This window comes from Mus caroli, unplaced genomic scaffold, assembly GCF_978045245.1.
Source record: "Mus caroli unplaced genomic scaffold, Mus_caroli_1 scaffold_12, whole genome shotgun sequence".
NCBI lineage: Eukaryota > Metazoa > Chordata > Mammalia > Rodentia > Muridae > Mus > Mus caroli.
In genome coordinates this window covers 96508183-96525117 of record NW_028227267.1, presented here as the reverse complement: position 1 = coordinate 96525117, position 16935 = coordinate 96508183, and the positions used below count along the sequence as shown (strand labels likewise).

Sequence of the window (16935 nt, the reverse complement as noted above, 5' to 3'; positions counted from 1 at the left end):
TGTTGTTCAGTTTCCACGTGAAGGTTGGCTTTCTATTATTTATTTTGTTATTGAAGATCAGCCTTAGTCCATGGTGATCTGATAGGATGCATGGGACAATTTCAATGTTTTTGTATCTGTTGAGTCCTGTTTTGTGCCCAATTACGTGGTCAATTTTGGAGAAGGTACCATGAGGTGCTGAGAAGAAGGTGTATCCTTTTGTTTTAGGGTAAAATGTTCTGTAGATATCTGCCAGATCCATTTGATCCATAACTTCTGTTAGTTTCACTGTGTCCCTGTTTAGTTTCTGTTTCCATGATCTGTCCATTGGTGAAAGTGGTGTGTTGAAGTCTCCCACTATTATTGTATGAGGTGCAATGTGTGCTTTGAGATTTACTAAAGTTTCTTTAATGAATGAGGCTGCCTTTGTATTTGGAGCATAGATATTCAGGATTGATAGTTCCTCTTGGAGGATTTTACCTTTGATGAGTATGAAGTGCCCCTCCCTGTCTTTTTTGATGACTTTGGGTTGGAAGTCAATCTTATCTGATATTAGAATGGCTACTCCAGCTTTTTTCTTCAGACCATTTGCTTGGAAAATTGTTTTCCAGCCTTTCATTCTGAGGTAGTGTCTATCTTTTTCTCTGAGATGAGTTTCTTGTAAGCAGCAAAATGTTGGGTCTTGTTTGTGTAGCCAGTTTGTTAGTCTATGTCTTTTTATCGGGGAGTTGAGTCCATTGATATTAAGAGATATTAAGGAAAAGTAATTGTTGTTTCCTGTTATTTTTGTTGTTAAAGTTGGCATTCTGTTCTTGTGGCTGTCTTCTTTTAGGTTTGTTGAGGGATTACCTTCTTGTTGTTTCTAGGGCGTGGTTCCTGTCCTTGTATTGGTTTTTTTCTGTTATTATCCTTTGAAGGGCTGGATTCGTGGAGAGATAATGTGTGAATTTGGCTTTGTCGTGGAATACTTTGGTTTCTCCATCTATGTTAATTGAGAGTTTGGCTGGGTATAGTAGCTTGGGCTGGAATTTGTGTTCTTTTAGTGTCTGTATAACATCTGTCCAGGATCTTCTAGCTTTCATAGTCTCTGGTGAAAAATCTGGTGTAATTCTGATAGGCTTGCCTTTATATGTTACTTGGCCTTTTTCTCTTACTGCTTTTAGTATTCTATCTTTATTTAGTGCATTTGTTGTTCTGATTATTATGTGTCGGGAGGTATTTCTTTTCTGGTCCAGCCTATTTGGAGTTCTGTAGGCTTCTTGTATGTTCATGGGCATCTCTTTCTTTAGATTTGGGAAGTTTTCTTCTATAATTTTGTTGAAGATGTTTGCTGGTCCTTTGAGTTGAAAATCTTCATTCTCATCCACTCCTATTATCCGTAGGTTTGGTCTTCTCATTGTGTCCTGTATTTCCTGGATGTTTTGAGTTAGGATCTTTTTGCATTTTCCATTTTCCTTGATTGTTGTGCCCATGTTCTCTATGGAATCTTCTGCACCTGAGATTCTCTCTTCCATCTCTTGTATTCTGTTGCTGATGCTTGCATCTATGGTTCCAGATTTCTTTCCTAGGGTTTCTATCTCCAGTGTTGCCTCATTTTGGGTTTTCTTTATTGTGTCTACTTCCCTTTTTAGGTCTAGTATGGTTTTGTTCATTTCCATCATCTGATTGGATGTTTTTTCCTGTTTCTCTTTTAGGACTTCTACCAGTTTGGTTGTTTTCCTGTTTTTCTTTAAGGACTTGTAACTCTTTAGCCATGTTCTCCTGTAGTTCTTTAAAGTCCTTCTTGATGTCCTCTACCATCATCATGAGATATGCTTTTAAATCCAGGTCTAGTTTTTCAGGTGTGTTGGGGTGCCCTGGACTGGGCGAAGTGGGAGTGCTGGGTCCTGATGATGGTGAGTGGTCTTGGTTTCTGTTAGTAAGATTCTTACCTTTACCTCTCGCCATCTGGTAATCTCTGGAGTTGTTATAGTTGTCTCTGTTCAGAGTTTGTTCTTCTGGGGATTCTGAGTATCCTCTGTCAGCAGACCTGTACAGACTAAGTTCGGCGGAGTCTCGGAGCCAAGATGGCGCTCCCTGCAGGGCAGGTCTCTGTCCTCCGGCTGGGAGGGTGCCGGAAGTCTGCGGCCCCAAAAGGGTGCTGCCTCAGCGGCTCTGTGGCTCCTGCCTGTCCCAGAAGCCGTCTGCCCCCGTGGTCCCCACTCTCACCTGTAGAGACTAAGCTCGGCGGAGTCCCGGAGCCAAGATGGCGCTCCCTGCAGGGCAGGTCACTGTCCTCCGACTGGGAGGGTGCCGGATGTCTGCGGCCCCAAAAGGGTGCTGCCTCAGCGGCTCTGTGGCTCCCGCCTGTCCCAGAAGCTGTCTGCCTCTGTGGTCCTCACTCTAACCTGTAGACTAAGTTCGGCGGAGTCCCGGAGCCAAGATGGCGCTCTCTGCAGGGCAGGTCTCTGTCCTCCGGCTGGGAGGGTGCCGGAAGTCTGCGGCCCCAAAAGGGTGCTGCCTCAGCGGCTCTGTGGCTCCTGCCTGTCCCAGAAGCCGTCTGCCCCCGTGGTCCCCACTCTGACCTGTAGAGACTAAGCTCGGCGGAGTCCCGGAGCCAAGATGGCGCTCCCTGCAGGGCAGGTCACTGTCCTCCGACTGGGAGGGTGCCGGATGTCTGTGGCCCCAAAAGGGTGCTGCCTCAGCGGCTCTGTGGCTCCCGCCTGTCCCAGAAGCTGTCTGCCTCTGTGGTCCTCACTCTAACCTGTAGACTAAGTTCGGCGGAGTCCCGGAGCCAAGATGGCGTTCTCTGCAGGGCAGGTCACTGTCCTCCGACTCCTGACCCTCTTTTCTAAATGGAATTTAAAAGGTACAATGGGGCCTGGAAACATGGTTCAGTGGTTAAGAGCCCTGGCTGCTTTTCTAGAGGTCCCAGGTTTGATTCCCAGCACCCATATTGTGACTCACAGCCATGAAAGGATAGACCATCCAGAGACTGTCCCACTCGGGGTCCATCCCATAATCAGCCACCAAACGCAGACACTATTGCATACGCCAGCAAGAATTTGCTGAAGGGACCCTGATATAGCTGTCTCCTGTGAGGCTTTGCCAGTGCCTGGCAAATACAGAAGTGGATGCTCACAGTCATCTATAGGATGGAACACAGGGCCCGCAATATAGGAGCTAGAGAAAGTACCCAAGAGCTGAAGGGGTCTGCAACCCTATAGGTGGAATAACAATATGAACTAATCAGTATCCGCAGAGCTCGTGTCTCTAGCTGCATATGTAGCAGAAGATGGCCTAGTCAGCCATCATTGGGAAGAGAGACCCCTTGGTCTAGCAAACTTTCTATGTCCCAGTACAGGGGAACGCCAGTGCCAAGAAGTGGGAGTGAGTGGGTAGGAGAGCAGGGTATAGGGCACTTTTGGGATAGCATTTGAAATGTAAATGAAGAAATTATCTAAGAAAAAATGTGGGGAAAAAAAAACAAAAACAAAACCCAAAAAAAACCAGAGAATCCAATGCTGCTTCTGCCTCTGTGGGCACCAGGCATACCAGTGGTGCAGAGGCATGCACACAGTCAAAAAGAAATCCCTCCACATTAATAACTTATTAAGAAAGAGGTAGGCATATAATTTTGTTTTCAGCATATTTCTTTGGAAAACAGTTTGAGATAAAATGTGTATGGGACTCTGCTACCAATAAATTAAACGTCAAGGAAGCCTGCTATTCCTGAAGAAATTAGCCGAATTTTTTTCACTGAGAGCACAGTCTGTCTTGGTGAAGACAGAGCTATGAGGAGCAAAGCCAACCGCCCTTGGTGCTGCTCCATTTATATTGTTCACATCTATGTCTTTGTCTTTGTTGTGTTCTGTGGGGTTTTTTTTTGACAGAGTGTTAATCTATATGGAACTCTCTTTATATCCCATAACAGAATCAAATTCGGGGCAAATCTTCTTGCTACAGCCTCCCAAGTGACAGGATTTGAGGTTTGAGTCACTAGGTCCAACTCTCAGCCACTAAGAGTTAGTGAATAAATTAGTGAATAAAATTCACTCCACATTCTGTCCCTGCTCCTGGCTATATTTTGAAAGTCAAATGCTCATTTTCTTTATATACATAAATAAAAATATCCCTGTTTTCTATTCACAAACCAGTTGCAAAAAAAAAAAAAAAGTGTTAGAAGCTCTCCCAGTTTCAAACACAGCTGATATCGACATGACTCAATATTGATAGATTTATAGGCTTTTTAAAAAGTTCTGGAACATAGTATTATCAGATGATCCAGTATTTTGATTTGTGAATTATAAATTATATGCCAGTGACATGGATCTATTGACTGAGATGTACGTTTTTAACATCTCAACTTTTTAAAGATCTTTACATCTTTTTACATTTTACTGTTGATTCTTTTAATACTCCCTTTAAACAATAAAAACAGATTAAAAAAAAAAACAGAAACTCAAAGTGGTGACTAATAATACCAGTGATTTTTTGTGGTTCTAATGTACTAAGAAAGTATGTGGGAATTGAATTTTTGGTTTTGAAAACTCATACTTATCAGACACAGAAAACAAAATGTAACCTTTGCCCCCTTCATCTTACCTGTTGGACTTTAGAGCAGGTTGCCATGCGACATAACTTCTTCAAGTAACAAAGCAATGAACAAGCATTTTGTTAGGATAGACTGACTTTATTTTTAATTCCATTCTATTTTTGAGAATTTTACACATAAGTAGTGCTTTTGCTTCACTTCCATGTGCTCTTCCATCCACCCAACTCTCCCCTTGCTCCCCCCAAGTTCATCACCTATTAAGTATTATAAAATTACTATTTAACTTACTTTTGCTACACAAATGACTTTAACTACTATTGTTTTACATACACACACACACACACACACACACACAGAGAGAGAGAGAAAGAGAGATCTTCCCAATGTTGGCACTCCTTCCTAGACTCACTAGAGTAGCCACTCATCGTTGTTTATGGTTGCCAGCTTTCCCAAGTGTGTAAGGAAGCTGGAGATGTAACAAGATTCTCATCTGTAATCCCTGAAACATCCAGAGCAGTGTGCCCCACCCACGTGGCATCTGACCCTCACTTTCTATTCTTTCCTAATGTCAGAAGATACTTTTTAAAGTCTCATGGACTTGCGTGAATCTTATAAGAGAGACATTGATTTCCCCTGGTTCAGAACTCTCAATTTAAACAATTGGTTAGGAAATGACATGCATCTGGACACTAAAAGACAATGACTACATGGTCTTACTAAGACATGGAACAAAAGGAGGTTTATCCCATGAAAGACGAAAGCAGAGGGGTGGTTATCAGAGAATGAACAGAGCAAGAATAGGAAGAGATGGCTGAGCAAATAGTGCCAAGTTGCAGTTAGATGGGCATAGAAAGGTCTAGTGTGCTAATGCACAGTTGTAATGATATTTCAAATTCTTACAAGGAAAGATTCTGAAAGTTTTCCCCGTGAATACACAATAATTGAGTAACTAGATATGTTTAACCCGATTTAAACACTACAAAGTATATACATACATATAAATGCTACATGGTGCACAATTAAAGACAGACAACTTATGGCGATCAATTAAGATGGCATTTTTGCCTAGTGTGATAGCTCACTGGGTGAAGGAGCTTGCCACCAACCAAAGACTGATTCCTGGATCCCCCATTGTGGAAGAAGTGAACCAAATATGTCACATTGTGCTTTCAGATCCTTATGTGTGCAATTGCACATATGCACACTCCACACACCTTAGTCACTGATAATAAATACATTAATTAATTAATTAATTAATTAAAAAGATGTTAAGTACATTTCAGGTAAAATGGCCCAGGGGATAAAGGAGCTTGCCATTAAAGCTTGGTGGCCTGGCTTCAGTCTCCAGAGTGTACATAAACATGGAAGGAAAAAACTGACTCTACAAAGTTGTAATGACCCCTACACATGTATTGGTACCATGACACATATGAACACATATATTCCCAACAATGATAATTATAAAAATTATATTTAAAATATGATTACCAAAATAATTTATTATAACACAATGTGGGGGCTTGATGATTAAAAGAGAACATCTATTCAAATAAATAATTATGTTGGAGAATGATACAAAAAAACCCAGAAATATCATGTGTGTATGACTGAGAGGACTTTTAACCTTTGAACTGAGGCTCTTACTTTGAGAATTTGTCTACCATAATCCAAGTAGTTCACTAACATCTCTATACCATGCCATCAATGTGTAATATATAGTGTAGTTGAATAAATTAGCATATATTCAAAAGCCAACCATAAGCAGAAGTGTCCATCTCTTAGATCTCGGTTCAGTGGGGTCTCTATAGAAGGCCAGATGCTCCATATTTTAGTGCACAGAAAGCCATGTGTCTTGTGTTGTAACTGATCAAGGTTGACCTCACTGGTAAACATAAACCATGGAAACAGCATATAAGCAACTTAATGTAGAAATGAAAGTTCAAACACTTTCATTCAGTGCTTGCAACTATACACTATCCTGCTTTTCATCTTTCCTTCAACCTTTAAAACTGGAGAGCACAATTGACTGATTCCTCCTATATGTTTTTCAAGTAAAAAGGGCATAAGTACCATTATTAAATTGACAAAATAACCACAAGAAGGAAACTAGAGGCTATATATGCTTAAATTAAACAAGGAAATCCAGTTGGTACACAGAGGGCCTGCAGCCCATCTGTGCTCCAGGCCACATCATTTTTTCCCCTCTGCCCCATGAGGTGAGCCTGGATCTTCTTGCTCTCCAGTTATCCTCATACCTAATCAGCTTCATAGTTATGCATCCTTTCTTTCACTTGCAATAGAAACAGGTCCATGAACCCTGTTCTAATCTCACCCGCTACTTCCTCACCAAGACAGAAATCCGCAGCATCCTACCACCAACCAAGCAATGCTTCTCACCCCCCAAGAAGAAAGAGCCTTTCTCAGACTTTCTGAATGCAATGATAGGAGCACAGGTGCTAAAATCAACACTCAATAAATGGACCTATCGAAAGTGAGACGCTCCTACATAGCAAAGAACAAGTGACAGCCGACAGAATAGGAAAAGATTTTTATCAGCAAACCATCCAATAGAAGCCTAATATCCAAATTATATAAAGAACTAAAAAGAAAAAGGAAAAAATAGATATCAATAAAACAACCCAATCTTAAAATAGGAATAAAGATCTAAACAGAGAAGTCTCAAAAGCAGAACTCAAATGGCTGAGAAATAAAGAAATGTTCAATATCCTTAGCCATCAGAGAATTGTCAATCAAAACTACTTGAGATTTCATCTTGTACCTGTTAGAATGGCTATGATAAAAAATATGAGTGACAGCTCATGGTACTGCGCATGTGGAGTTAAGAGGCAAGCTTCACACATTGCTCATAGGTGTGCAAACCAGTGTGGCCATTCCTCAGAAGGATGAGAGTCAGTCTACCTCAAGATCCAGCTAAACAACGATTGGGCATAGACCCAAAGGGCACTTTATCCTGCCAAAGAGACAGTTGCTCTCATATATTCATTGCTGCTCTATTCCTAATAGCCAGAAATTGGAAACAACCTCAAAAAACTAATAGATAAACACAATGTGGCACCTTTACACAGAATATTACTCATCCACTTAAAAAGGGAAACAACAACATTGTCAGGTAAATGAGTAGAACTAGAGAAAAATGGTTGAGTGAGGTAACCCAGATGCAGAAAGACAAATATGAAATATATCTGCTAATTTATGAATATGAGCTCATAAGCCAGTGATAACTAAGCTACAGTCTGCAGAACCACAGAGGTTAGGTATACAGTAAATGCCTAGTGGGGCACTTAGATCTTGCTAGGAAAGAGAAATAAAATAGGTAGTTATAAATGTATGGGGAGGGACTGGAACAAGAAAATTTGGTGGACAGTGGGAGGGAAAGGGGATGATGGAGTGACAATTAAATTAAGGGCCAGTGTAAAAAACTAATACTATCTAATAATAATAGAAGCACCATAAAATCTGTACATATATGAAAGCCATATAAATTGCCTAATAACAGAGGAGACAGAGCCCCAGCTGGACATCTCATTACCAAATGAAGTTTCCTATACTGAGATTGTTAACATCTAATAGAGGTGTTGTCCAAATGCATCTCATGGGAACATCCCAACAACCTAGGCTGTTGTCAAGACTCTTTAAGTTGTCCTTCCCAAACTTACATCAAGGCCCCATTGCTGAAAACAACACCTACATAAATCACCCAATCACTGAGATGTTGAGCTGATGATTATGTAGAGCCTTCAGCCCTATGTGCTAGTAGTGTCTTTGGTATTGGAAGGAACTCTTTAGGCTACCAAAAGAGGAACATAAACCCCTAGCCAGGCAGCCCCTTTGATCTACAGTGGTGTTCCGCTTGCAGGATGCTCAAGTGCAATAGTGGCACAAACCTTGTGAGTGCAACCAACCAATACGTGATGTGACATAAGGCTCACTCTACAACATGGAACCTGATGTAGCTTGGGTAATCAAGAAACTGAGACAAGATAGCCCAGGGATGTAGGAGAAAACCAAATACCAATGTTCTAGAAAGAAAAATGTATCAATAAAAGGACTCCCAATGGCATTCTTCTATAGTAATGGACCAGTGCTTCACTCAGTTCTGATCAGAGAAGCCTCGTCCTGCAGCAAATGGGAACAAATAGAAAGACTCATAGCCAGACATTATGTAGAAAGAGGAAGACTTGGAACACCGAGCTCTAAATGGAATATTTTCCATCAACCATTCCCCAACCCCAAGCCCTGCTTCAGGGTTCAGGAAACACTGCTCAAGAGGAGGCAGAAAGCGTCTACGAGCCAGAGGGGTGGAGGACACCAGGAAAACAAGGCCTTCTAAGCATGGTAGCACCCACATGCCTGTGAACTCAGAGACTGAGACAACATGAGCAGGGCCTACAGGGTCTGCAAAGGATGGGGCTTTAAAACTGAAAGGAGAGATGGACAAATGCCCTCAGTGCTGTCTCCAACTGGTAACCATTTTCAAATAAAAAATTTAGCTTTCTCCAAGGGAATCTCACGGGGGAAACAATCTCTAGTGCCCATCAGTAGAAGCAAACAGAAAATGAACTCGACAGCATCTTTAGAGGTTCCTTGTGACATAATGTCATGTCAGGGCTCTCCCTTCCTTCTTCCTTCCTTCCTTCCTTCCTTCCTTCCTTCCTTCCTTCCTTCCTTCCTTCCTCCCTCCCTCCCTCCCTCCCTCCTTTCTTTCCACCCTCCCCCTTTCTCTCTCCCTCCCTCCTTCCTTTCTTCCTTCCTTTCTTTTTTTAAAAATTTTAACTTATATTTTATTTTAATTTTATTTTATTTTATTTATATTTTGTTCTTTTTATCATACAGATTCTTTGCACACACACACACACACACACACACACACACACACACACACACACACACACACACACTGGCTTCCAGCTTAGTGTTTGTATGGGATTCCTGGGTGTGTAATCTGTACAGGATCTCTATCTGTTTCTTGTGTCTTTTAGCAGGCTCCTTAGTGTTTATTGGTTTTGTCCTATTCCAATGTGTTAGTTTTTGTTTTGTCTTATTTTATTATTATCCCATAGAAACATGTTTCTTATGTGAGACAGAAAGGGAGTGAATCTGGATGAAAGGGGAAGTGGACAGGCACTGGGAGGAGCAGAGGAAGGAGCGACCCTAATCAGGATATATTATGTAAGAAAGAAAGCAATTTTCAGTGAAAGGGTGGAGAAGAGAAGATCCTTTCTCCTTCCTTCTAGCTTTGACACTTTCTCTCTGGGTGATCACCTAACACAAGCCTCTGTTAGGAGATGTCTCTTGGTGACAACCAATTAATTCAACAAAGGAGGGATTAATTCAACATTTGAAAAGTTCATGTATATTGTACTAGGTGCCAGAACTCATACAGATAATAAAAATATAAAAGCCATCAGCAACATTCAACATGTAAATAGATGCTACTCGTTGCCAGGGATACATTCTGTTCTAGATCTTCAGTTTGTTCTCAGTTAAACGCTTGCCTGGTTTGTGTTGCAATAAGCCTACATATTTTGTCTCCTTGGAACAACTGGAATGAGTCAGAAGTTGAGGTTTTTGGTCAGTGCAATCAGGATGCTCTTACTTGAATGGATCCTTTCAGGGTATTGTGGTGTTTCCTGTGGTCACAATTAGTACCTCAGCAGTTCTAGATTCCCTGCATCTGAACCACTTATTCACTCTCGTCTGAAAGGACCACTTGATCCTAAGACCTAGCACTAACTTAACAGTTGAATTAGGGGAAAAAAACAGTTCATTCTAAGCTTGCTCAGATTTTACCATGTTGGCTTTACCTAAATATTTCACTGATAGGGACTGGAAGTTTCCTGACCATTACTGCTGCTGCTGCTGCTGCTGCTGCTGCTATGTTCCCTCCCCCTCTCTCTGTCTCTCTCTGTGTCTCTTTCTCCGTGTGTGTGCTGCATACACACACACACACACACACACATATACACACATGCTTTCAGTGTGTGTTGTGTGTGTTACATATCCATGCTTGCTTACACATGCTTTCAGTGTGTGCATGTGTGAGAGACAGAGAAAGTTCAATTCATGTGCTTTATAGTTCTGTTAATTTACCCAGGAACTTGCTTAAGCCCTAATCCAGGCTCTAGGGACAGTAAAAGCATGGCTTCCGACTTGTTAAGAATTCAGCAGGCTTAGAGGAGACCAGCCTCAAAATAAGGTCATTGTATATTGTATTAGTGACTTGATTGAAAGAGGATTTAAATTGGGTGAGAGGGCTAAGCATAGAACAAACTGTGTCTGAGAACACAATAGTTTAGTTAGAATCAGAATTATCTGGCCCTCTGTGGCATAGTGAAAGATGCTGAATTCAGAGCCAGGCGCATCTTCCCCCAGGCCCTGGGTAATTTCCTTGCACATTGTGCATTGGTTTTCTGACCTGTGAAGTTGGGGGTGCTTTGCAACTCCACACACAGGGTTTAGCATCAGCTGCCTACCCTGTCGTCATTATAGGCCCCATCATTGTAGTCCATTGGACAGATGGGACATGAGAGATCAGTTTTGTGGGGTTGCACGGGGACAGAGCTTCCATTTGGAAGAGAGCTAGGAAAACAGTGCACCCAGGTCAGCTATTGTCCTGCTCCCCCTGGGAGTCCATTAGACAATGGAGTGGCTATCTTTTCCAGCACAGGCTTTGGGTATTTTACTGTCCTTACAAGTTGACTGAATGGCCCGGTCTGGTTACACAGTTCTTCACTTTTTACGGGGACTTTCAGCGTTCAGTCCAACTTCAGGATTCCTTGGGCTCAGTTTGGTTCTCCAGTCTTGAAAAATGTACTTGCTTTGGCCCAGCTAAGCTATCTAAAATTTCTTCCCAAGGGAAGAAGAAAATGTAGATGTTTGTGCATAACATATATCTAATGTCTGGGTACCCTTTACTGTTCTCTGTGACTTCCAGCCCTAGAGCTAAATCAGACTTGAAGTGTTAATACTTTCTCTGGAGTCCACCAGTAAGACAAGCAAACCACATAGCATCACATACTTAGCTACACAGGTGAATGTTAGCCAAATTCTCTGATGTCACAGCAGGAAAGACAAAATTGAAACTCACCTCTCCATCCCCAAAGCCCCTGGTGGCATGCTAAGGTTTCCTCAAAGAGACCTGCCAAATGGAACACCCATTGACAAGGACATTTTCCCAGCATCCAGAGGGGACTGGGTTGTTACAGAAAGAGGATGGAGCCCCAAAGCTTGTGTGTCTTTGTTTCTTCCAGGAGAGAAGCCCTACAAATGCACGTGGGAAGGCTGCACCTGGAAGTTTGCCCGTTCCGATGAACTGACCAGGCATTACCGCAAACACACGGGAGTGAAGCCATTCAAGTGCGCGGACTGTGACCGCAGCTTCTCGAGGTCAGACCACCTGGCACTGCACCGTAGGAGGCACATGCTGGTGTGAGGAAGGCTCCAGTCCAGCTACGTGCAAGAGCTGGGTCTCTTCAGGAGCAACTAACTCAGCAGGGCTGAGCTCCCTCTACAGTGTTAATGTCAAGGGCACCGCCATTCCCACGGTGCCTGAAACCAGAGCAGGAACAAGAAGGAACCCTTCTCCCTTCGGCCTGAAGGTAACCCCCCATCAAGACCACACGCGTGAGAGAGCCGTCTGCGTTCACGCTGGCCTGGGAGTTCAGCGCCTCAGGTCCTGAAGAGACAGGCATTGTTTTCCATGCTATGTTCTCTGCCATTGAAAAGATGTTTGTAGCTTGTACATTTTCTGAGCTGGCAGACACTCTGCTATCAGTCCCTTTAAAGGTCATCTACCGCAAATTGATGGTTAGAGGAGACCTTCTCAGTTTGGATGATTCTTCCTTTCCACCCCCACCCCAACCCCAACCCCTTTTGACAACGATTTCAGTTCCTATCTCAGTAAGCTAGAACACACACCCAGTCTGTTACCAGCAAGCAGCATGAACTAGAAAGGAAGGGGCTATTGGAGGCACTCTGTTACCCAAAAACAAAGGCACACAGAAGTAGCCCTCTGTGCTAGATAGCGCTCATACCTTGTCCTCATGCCATCCCCGAAAAGAACCAACATTGAGTCTTTTCATTTGTTTGTTGTTGCTTGTTTCTGTTCTGTTTCTATTCTGTTTTTGTGCATCTGTTCCAGCAGAGGGGCAGAGCAGTTTCTCAAAGACTAGTCCTGCTCCGCCCTGGCATGGACTGACAGAGTATTCCGTAGTTGAATAGGAAGAGCCTGTCTAAAGTAATAATAACAATAATAATAATTACTGTCCCACTTCAAATTGCAGTGTTCTGTCACCTAGGCCCCATCTCCTCCTGCCCTTAGTGTTTGATTACAAAGAATCGAGGGGAGGGGGGCTTTCTTAGACACACTGGCACCACGGTAAGAGGTGGAGCTGCCCAGGCAAAGTCACTGAACATGAAAACGAGACAAAGCAGAGATGGAAATAATGCTCTTCTTGAGGAGAAAAGCAATAATGAATAGAAGGACTTTCCTACAATAACTCCACTGAGGACTCACATTACCGATTTTCATACTTACTAAAGGGATTGTAAAAAACACCCCAGCATTTCAGCGGTCTTAGTTACAGCCACAGCACGGAGGTAATCTTTCCACTTTCTGTTGTCCTACTTGCTTAAGTACCACAATTAAAGATTATGCTCCCCACTTCTTGGTTGGAAACAGTTACTTGGTGACTAGAGAGGCACAGGAGGCAGAGCTGCAGATGAACTCTTCAGCCTGTGGGTCTGTTTCGCTTGGGCCTGAGTCCGTGGCGAGAGTGTCCCCATGGAAAGCCTGCCTTGGTGCTACTTCTCCAACCTGGAGAGCCAAGAGTCTGACTCTACGCAGTTCACTTTTTAAACTGTCCCAGAATCCCCGTGCTCCCACATTGGCATCCACAGGGACAGACCACCTGCTTCTTCTGGGAGAAGGGTCAGAGCTAAGTTCCATCCTATCTCTCAAGTAAAGAGCTTTTTTTGTATTTAGCAAAATGTACAGGAAAAGCAATATATCCCCCAACAAGCACTCTTTCCAAAATAGTCTGTCCCCACTGAAAGCTGCTGTTTTCCCAGCTTTCTGTGGCAAATTGGGTTTGGTGAGATTTTTGTTGTTAAGACATTTTATAGCTTAAATATTAAAGGTCTCCAGTGAAGGCCTTTGCAATATATTTCAATGACACACTTGATTTGGGGAAACTGCACAAATCAACCTCATAGGGTTCCTAGCTCAGTTTTGAATGTCTGCACATTCTAAAATGATTTCTGGTGACAGTTACCCTTCCTAGTATCAGCTTCTAATCAGGATAATTGTATTCTGACAAAGCAAGAGCTATGAACATTACAAGGAGAACCACTTGTGTCGGGTAGCTTTGAAAAGACTTTTAATAACTGTTCAGGCAAAAGTAGCATGATTTACAGGTCAAGTCCCAGCTTCAGAGATCTGTGCTCTACATTTTCTGCCAGGTATAAAAACTTCATCAGGCAATTTCCCTCCTCCAAGGGCTGTAGTTCTATTGATAAATAGCTTCAGCTACACAGGTTGGTACCCACCAGCCAGCAGGATTTTTTGGGTTTTTTGGTTATTGCTTTTTGTTGTTATTTTTTATATATATACCAACTGGAACATTTTAAAATCTGTACTGTATACACTTCCTACTTCTCATTGCCTGTAATCATCCAGAATAAAACCAGGTTTCCTGATGCACGCCAGCATTAGTAACTGGCCAGGGCAAAGAACCCTAACAATGGCAAACAAGCAGGATCCCCCAGGCGCTGGCCCCAGAGCCTAATTGGCAGGTTGGAAGGAAGTTGCTCAAGTCAAGTACACATTTGGCTTAGTTCTGTCTGCTCTCGTAGGAGCCGGTCCTTTCTCCACTGAGAAAGCATCTTGCAAGTTTTACAGGGAGAATTCACTGATCTGACAAGCAAGGGAAGCTTCCTGACTGACATCTTAATTTAAATTTAGCACAGAGCTAAGTGAGTCGTACCTCTCTACATACAGCAGCATAAGAAAGACGTGGGGAAGTGAGCGCTTCCCCCTCGCTCCCTGTAAATGGAAAGCATACTGAGATGGTAAGGTAACGGGTAAAACCTGCCACCATTACAGCGTTTCCCTCTTTTTGACATAGCGATATTTTTAGAAGAGTTGCAAGCACAAACGAACACATCCCTGATCTGGCCCAAGAACTGAGACTTATTTGGCACTTGTCTGGAGGATGTAACCAATCCTCCCCAGTAAGTTTCCGAGGTGTGTTCCCCGTATAACAGAAAGTGGTTTCAGACTAAAGGAAATGGGATATCCTTAGGCACAGAAAAGCCACCACCCATTTCATAGTCCAGTCTAGCTTCTTGAAAAGCACAGTGTATGATAAGCTATCAAAAAGAAAAAGAGAGAGAGAGAGAATCCTAAAGCACCTCTCAGTGGTTTCCTAAGTATGCTTTGCTTTCAGGTTTGGAGTGGTTCATCTTGCAGCTAGGAAGGGTGTGTGTGTATGGGAACACCTCGCACACACACAGTGGGGAGAACCAATTGTCTCCTTGAAATGTAAAAGCTGATGACAAGGGAGTTGGGCTATTAGGGGTTTTCAGAGAGTCCCTTATATTCCAATCTTAAGGTTACATAAATAAAACGAGCACTTTTAAATATCACTTTAAAGATTAAAAGGGAAACAAGATTAGTGGGGGGGGGGGGTTCAAAATGCTTCCGTGTTTACAGACAAGGGTTGTAGGTGATTAGAAAGGCCATGTTCATCATGGTTGAAATTTGGAACAGCTCATGTGAAGACTGTGTTCGCTTTCATGCAACTTGTTTAATGTCAGACTGCCATTCGACTCTGGACTGGAAATGGAACTCTGCACTTTGAGATCAGCTCATTAGAATGATAACGTGTATATGGATAAAGATGCAGTATTCCTTAGTCTGTGCTTTGTTTATTATGTGTACCAAAGCTGCAATTGAATAAATCTGGTGAGGGGAGGCCTTCAGTTGTAATCACATGCCGTGGTTTTGTTGTGGTGACTGCCTAGAAACGTTGCTGAGATGTTGTTAGGAGGCTGTCCAGTCACCTGTATAGTGAGGATTCTTAGATTTGAAGCAGTGTTAATACCAGCACACACACAGTCTGCATAGAAAGGATCGAATGTGAGTTAATGCTGGTGAACCACATAGGCCCAGGAAGCCTTAATACTCATAGCTCAAATCAGAGTTTATTCTTTACCATTGCCTGTAAGTGTATCAAGTAAATGTAGGCCACCGGCCAGCTCTCTCTCTCTCTCCCTTTCCTGAGGTTGTATATCCCACAGAAATGTTTTCGGATTGACTTGGCTCAGCTAAGGAAAGAGAGTTGGCTGGCCATGTCTTCCATATTCCATGTCTACTTGTTCCCACACTGCCTTTCACTTATCTGGACAGACACCCGCAACACATGCATCTGTGTGCACACATCTGTATAGGCAGCAGCCAGCAGGCAAGCAAATATCAACAAAGAACTTTTTTTAAAGAAATAATTTGTAATAATCCATCCTATGTAGAAATGTAAGTTATTACCCAACTAGAGAATCAGCTTATAATACTATGTAACTTTGCCTGCATTTTATAGTTAAGAAATGTATATAAAAAATTTAAAATGCTATATTTTCACAATTTCATTATAGAGTAATGTGTGTTTAGCAACCCATGCCCATTGGTATTTTAAATATGCTAAATATTGAACAATTGCAATAGAAATTCAGATTTTCATAAGAAAATAAAACAGAAGGATACTGCATCTTTAAAAAACAGAGTGACGCTATTTTACTGTATTCGTAACATATGTGATAGTGGAAAAGTATTTTCAAACATGCAAATTTTACAGAGGTTGTAAATAGTTTGATGACGTATGTTGGGGAAAAGCTTCTAGTTTTCATCACAATAAAAAAAAACCACTTGTTCAGATATGCCTTGTGTATGGATGATACACACAATTAGCAATGTTGCCATGGGAACTGGTTCCACTTGTTGATGTTCTTGGTGCTTGGCTAGAACTGAGTGGCCACTTGTCATGGTGTAGCCAGAATGATTTGAAACTCAAATGAAGTCACGTTTTCAAACTTGTCATGTCTTTTTCTTGGGACTGAAAAAAATGAGGACTTACTTGTTCTAGAAAGAACCATCTAGCAGTCATTCTCCCCTCTCACTTCTCTTCTTCCTCAATGAGGTGGTTTTCGATTGAGAAAACAAAATGGAATACAGGTATTTATTTCTTGTGTAGGTTCCAGAGGGATTGTTCTCTGGTCTAGGTGTAGGTCGATGAGGTTAAGTGTATGGATATGGCCACATATTAAAATATTCTGCAGTGGCAACAGGAAAAAGGTAATGCCCATTTTTCAGAAATGAATTAAATGCTGAAAGTGCCTGTCAATGAATG

At 42.2% G+C, this 16935-nt stretch overlaps 1 protein-coding gene across 8 annotated transcripts in view; it reads left to right on the top strand.

The window, feature by feature from the left end:
• Klf12 (KLF transcription factor 12) overlaps window positions 1-16461 on the top strand; it is a 415415-nt gene extending 398954 nt beyond the window's left edge. For all 8 annotated transcript variants that reach the window (XM_021182110.3, XM_085828811.1, XM_029469158.2 and 5 more), the window contains one exon: window positions 11785-16461. In XM_021182110.3, the coding sequence (XP_021037769.1) occupies window positions 11785-11966 (182 nt within the window). In that variant the 3' untranslated portion in view covers window positions 11967-16461. The remainder of the gene's footprint in view (window positions 1-11784) is intronic.
• The last annotated feature ends 474 nt before the right edge of the window (window positions 16462-16935 follow it).